Source organism: Dermacentor silvarum, chromosome 2, assembly GCF_013339745.2.
Source record: "Dermacentor silvarum isolate Dsil-2018 chromosome 2, BIME_Dsil_1.4, whole genome shotgun sequence".
NCBI lineage: Eukaryota > Metazoa > Arthropoda > Arachnida > Ixodida > Ixodidae > Dermacentor > Dermacentor silvarum.
The window spans coordinates 225,643,228-225,647,717 of record NC_051155.1 but is presented as its reverse complement, the minus strand read 5'-3'; the positions used below and the strand labels follow the sequence as shown (position 1 = coordinate 225,647,717).

General features: G+C 46.1%; 1 protein-coding gene across 1 annotated transcript; it reads left to right on the top strand.

Annotated features, from left to right (window-relative positions):
* Positions 1-499: 499 nt before the first annotated feature.
* Positions 500-3,927, top strand: LOC119442772 (centromere/kinetochore protein zw10 homolog). The gene has a single exon (XM_037707790.2). The coding sequence runs from the start codon at positions 654-656 to the stop codon at positions 2,817-2,819; it is 2,166 nt and encodes a 721-aa protein (XP_037563718.1). The 5' UTR covers positions 500-653; the 3' UTR covers positions 2,820-3,927.
* Positions 3,928-4,490: the final 563 nt, after the last annotated feature.

The window sequence follows — 4,490 nt, the reverse complement described above, 5'->3', positions numbered from 1 at the left end:
TCCGGAGCCCTCCACTACGGCGTGCCTCATAATCAGAACTGGTTTTGGCACGTAAAACACCAGAAGGAAAGGAGGTACTCCTACTTTGGAGTGTGGGCTTCAGAATCCGGATATCACCTTTCGATCGCGATCGAGCCACATCGGGATTGCATTTTTTGGTCGTGTTTGGCTCATTTACGCAGCCTGCTGTGTAGCGAGCTAATCGTGGCCGAGAACTCATGGAGGAAGAAAAAAAAAAAAAATCTTCATGGAGAATTTCGATCAGGATCGGGCTCTCGAAAGCGGCCGGGCACCGCGATTTTGGCGCTCTCTTTCTCTCTCTTGGAGATAGTGATTCTCACTATGAGTAAATTTAAATAAATGGCAGGGGTTGAATAATGTCACAATCAATTTTTAATCACGACCTAAACGTAAGAACTGTGCTGTTGAATAGGGAGAGGAGGGGAAGGGGGGGGGGGGTAAGTACGTGGAAAAAAGAACTCTCTATTCTCTATGTATGGATGTACGAGTAGACCCGTCGAACCAGTCGTGTCCCTTATACTGCTGTCTAGCCGCGTGAAGGCATATGGTAGCGAATGGTCACGACGCGGTAAACGCGTCAAACCTACCGCGACGACTTCCTTGAGTTTCGATTGTCGGTGTTTTTTGCTATCATGTCGCTCGTTGCGGAAGTCCTGCAGCCTAAGGAACCCTTAGAAAAGGGTAACCTTAAAGCTACAGTGTCCCGACTGTCTCGCAAGATCGACGACTTGAAGACAGACATGCAAAAAGAGCTGGTTTCCAAGTATGACATGTTCTTGCCGTACTACCGAGACGCCGAGCATTTGATGCGATGCTTGAAGGCGGCTGTCGAAGATGTGGAAGAGGTATTTAAAAATATCGAGGACCACGTTAAGCCGCGTCTTGTGCAGTCTACGACCGAGTTCGAGGTCCTGTCTCGCGAATTGGCTACCATCGAGCAGCAGTCGTCGCAGATACGTCGCTATGCGCGCCTTCACGAACTGCTGGAAGAGGCGGAGGCGCAGTTCGTGTCGGAAGATCTGCTGGCCTGTTCACAGCTACTGGAGGAAGTCGGTAGCGTCGTGAGCGAGCTCGAAGGCGGCCCTGAGGTGCAGCTCGTCGACGCGCTGCACACGGAGCACATTATTCGTAGTGAACGGCTCATCTACAAGCTGTCAGAGGTTTGGAAGCGTTACATAATCTGGAAAGTGGGCCGGACGCCTCATGTGACTGAGCTTACGGTTGCCACAGTCCAGAAGGAAGAGGCGGAGGCGTTCGCCAGGCTTGTGGAAGCTGTTCAGAGGCAGGGACAGCTCCGCGAGAAAATGTCCCGATTCGGCCGCTCGCTACTGGCTGACATCGTCACACCGATGGTCAAGTACGAGTCCATCATCGTGACACCCTTGGATTCCTCGACGTTCCGCGTCGAGTTTAACGAATCGAAAGCGCCGCTCGTGAAAGACGTACTCGCGAATTTGTCGACGCTCTTTACTTTCCTCACAAACCGTTTGCGAGCGCACGACGTTATCGGTGTAGACTTGATTAAGGTCATGGGCAGTGTCATTGGTACCGAGTTTTCCGACACGGTTGCCAAGTGCTGCCTCGAACCTGCCGTACCCAGCGACGGCAGCCGTCTGCACAGCTATCCGGCCAGTGCCCTGCTTGATTTTCACAACCAGTTAGTTGCGACGAACTTCCTCTCATCTGAGAAGACTGGATTTTCCAACCTTGTCTCCAACCTAGAGGCCCTGTGCATTAGCAAGCAGAGCCAGAGCATCCTTCTGCAAGCAAGAGCTATTATGAAACAAGAGATGCATGACACTGTCGTGGTTGGAGAGCCACCATTAAGCGGGAAGCAGATGTCATCACTAGAACATTGCTTACATGGGAGCCCATTCAAGTTCCCGAGGTGCCAAGTGAGCAAATTCGTGGAAGAGCTGGTCGCCTTGCTGAAGACAATGGTAGATGGAGCCAAGGACAGTTCTGATAGCGGCTGCACTGAGCAAGCCTGGCAGGTGGGTGCCGTACGCCACATTTGTGAGCTTTACTGTTGTGTCGCTCCTGTACACCACCAGCATGCAATCGAGACCATCCCAGTGCAGACAGCTATACATCACAACAACTGCCTCTACTTGGCCCATGAACTACTCTGCTTAGGTGTGTGGTTTCATGGACGTACGACACTTGTGGACGTTGCGTCGAGGATCCGTTGGATTGGAAGGGTTGCCCTTTGCCAGCAGGTTGACAGTCAACGAAAGCACCTCTTGGATTTCTTGAGTGAGGTGTCAATATCAGAAAATAGCCAGGGCCTTGATGCAGCACTGCGGCGTTGCTTGTTCCACATTGAGCAGCTCAAGAGAGTCTGGCTAGATGTCTTGCCAGTCACAAGCTACTTGGAAACTGTCGGTAGCCTCCTCAACTCGGTGCTTGAGCATGTTGTCAAAAGTGTAGTTGGCATGGAGGACATTGCATCCACACTTTCAGAAGAACTAGCTCAAGTGTTTGAGAAGGTTGTTGACCAAGCTGTTAACATATTTGACATTCCTGCCTGTTCGTCGGATGCAAGAATTCTTGCCTCTGACTATGTGGCCAAGTGGAGGAAATTCTGCGAGCTCAAAAACCTCCTTCGCTTTAATTTGAGAGAAGTCATGGACCGATGGGCTGATGGTAGGGGCCCCCTGGCAGCATGCTTTATGCCTGATGAATTGAAGCGGCTGATCAGGGCACTTTTCCAAAACACAGACAGACGAGCTGCTGCACTGGCACAGATTCGATCAAGCAGCATTTACATGGAGTCTCAGCCTGTCCCACCTAATTAATACTTCGTCCTTTCTTAGTACTTTCACAAATGTTTTTTTTTTTAAGTGCCATATTGTGCCTGCCTGTGGAAAGCGTTGAAAGGATGTGATACATGGATCAAATTCTGCTGTCAATCATTATTTGCATAAATTTTCTTATGGTGCTGAACAATGGGAGTGTTTATGTCTTTTGTGTTCGTGTAACAATCATGGAAGTCTTTTTGTCCACGCAAACTTGGCACCAGAGCAAAATTTGTTGGTTCACAAAAATGTACTTTTATGTGGTTGTAACTTTCACTACGTTTTTAACAAGGTTTCTTGAACATGAGCATGATTCAGCTCATCACACACTTATATATACACTCAGATGTTGCACCTATGCAGCCCCCTACTCAGGCCCTATGGATATCCAGCAAGCAGTGTGTTATCGTCGCTTTTGCAATACCAGGTAATAGAGTGATATTTCTCATATTGCGCATTCAAAAATTGTGCAGTTTATCACCAGTTATTTCTTATAGTCAAAGTGTCATGTGTTAAATGCGTTGCGACAATATATTGGACACTTATCATTGAGTTCTGTTTACCTTATTGTACGTTCCTTTGCCCATTGCACTCTTGTCTAAGAACTAAAGAAACGATTAAGCATTCAATTTAATTTCAAAGCCAGTTTTTTATGAATATTCATATCTGATTAGTAATCCTTTCCATGCCTAGGACAAGTCTCGATCCTCCAGGTGTTTCCTTTCACCTATTGAGTGCCATCATTTTTGTGTGAATGCTGCGAAATTAGATGTTACCACCTTTCCAAAAAAAAAAAAAAACTAACTTTTTAAGGGTGCAGTTGGTGGAAGCGCAGCGCAAGTTTGGCTAGCCTAGGATTGAAAACTAGTCACACAGAGTTAGGAGCAGCGACGGCGTGTGCCTTTGTTAATGGCGGAATCGTGGTATTTTTGTACATTTCTATGCCTCAAGTAAACAATTAGACATGGAAAATTGTAGCAAGTCGTTGTCAGAGCTTCAACTTATCATTAACTATTACAAGGAAGATTTAACCTCGTATTCAGAAATACACCCTAACTTGGAGCCACAACTCTACTTGGTCAATTCCAGCACAAGATAACACCTGGCGTGATCGTGCCTAGGTTGCTCATTGCGTTTCCTTTGGTGCGTTCCCATCAAGCATTATCGTTTCACGCCACGCCGATAAGGAATTGCATGGAGGTTAAAAAAAACCACACTTTTGTTACAAGAAATATTGTGCTTCATATAGATTGTTTCTGTCACCATGCCAGTAACTCAAAAATGTGAAAGAATGATGGACAGTAAGACACAACAGTAAATAACAAATCAACTACTGATACTGTATTGCAATAATGAAAGCTGCTCACAATGTACCAATCACAAAAAAGTTTGGGAAATTTTGGTGGTTTTCTGATCTGAAAGTTGACATGGTAAAGATTAGGTTAACTCTTCGAGCACTCTCATTTAGAATTCTAAACTCATCCCACATAATGCGAGTTGAACTAAATGCAGAGCAAAGCAGTATTCATTATTTTGGTAATTCAGGTTGTATTAAAAAATGCAGAAGAACATAGATAACCACTGAAGACAGTCCTAGTTGTTCTGCTTATTATATAGCAGCTTTGTAATTAGCATTTTTATAACTGCAGTTTAGGGTGAACAAAGGTATCC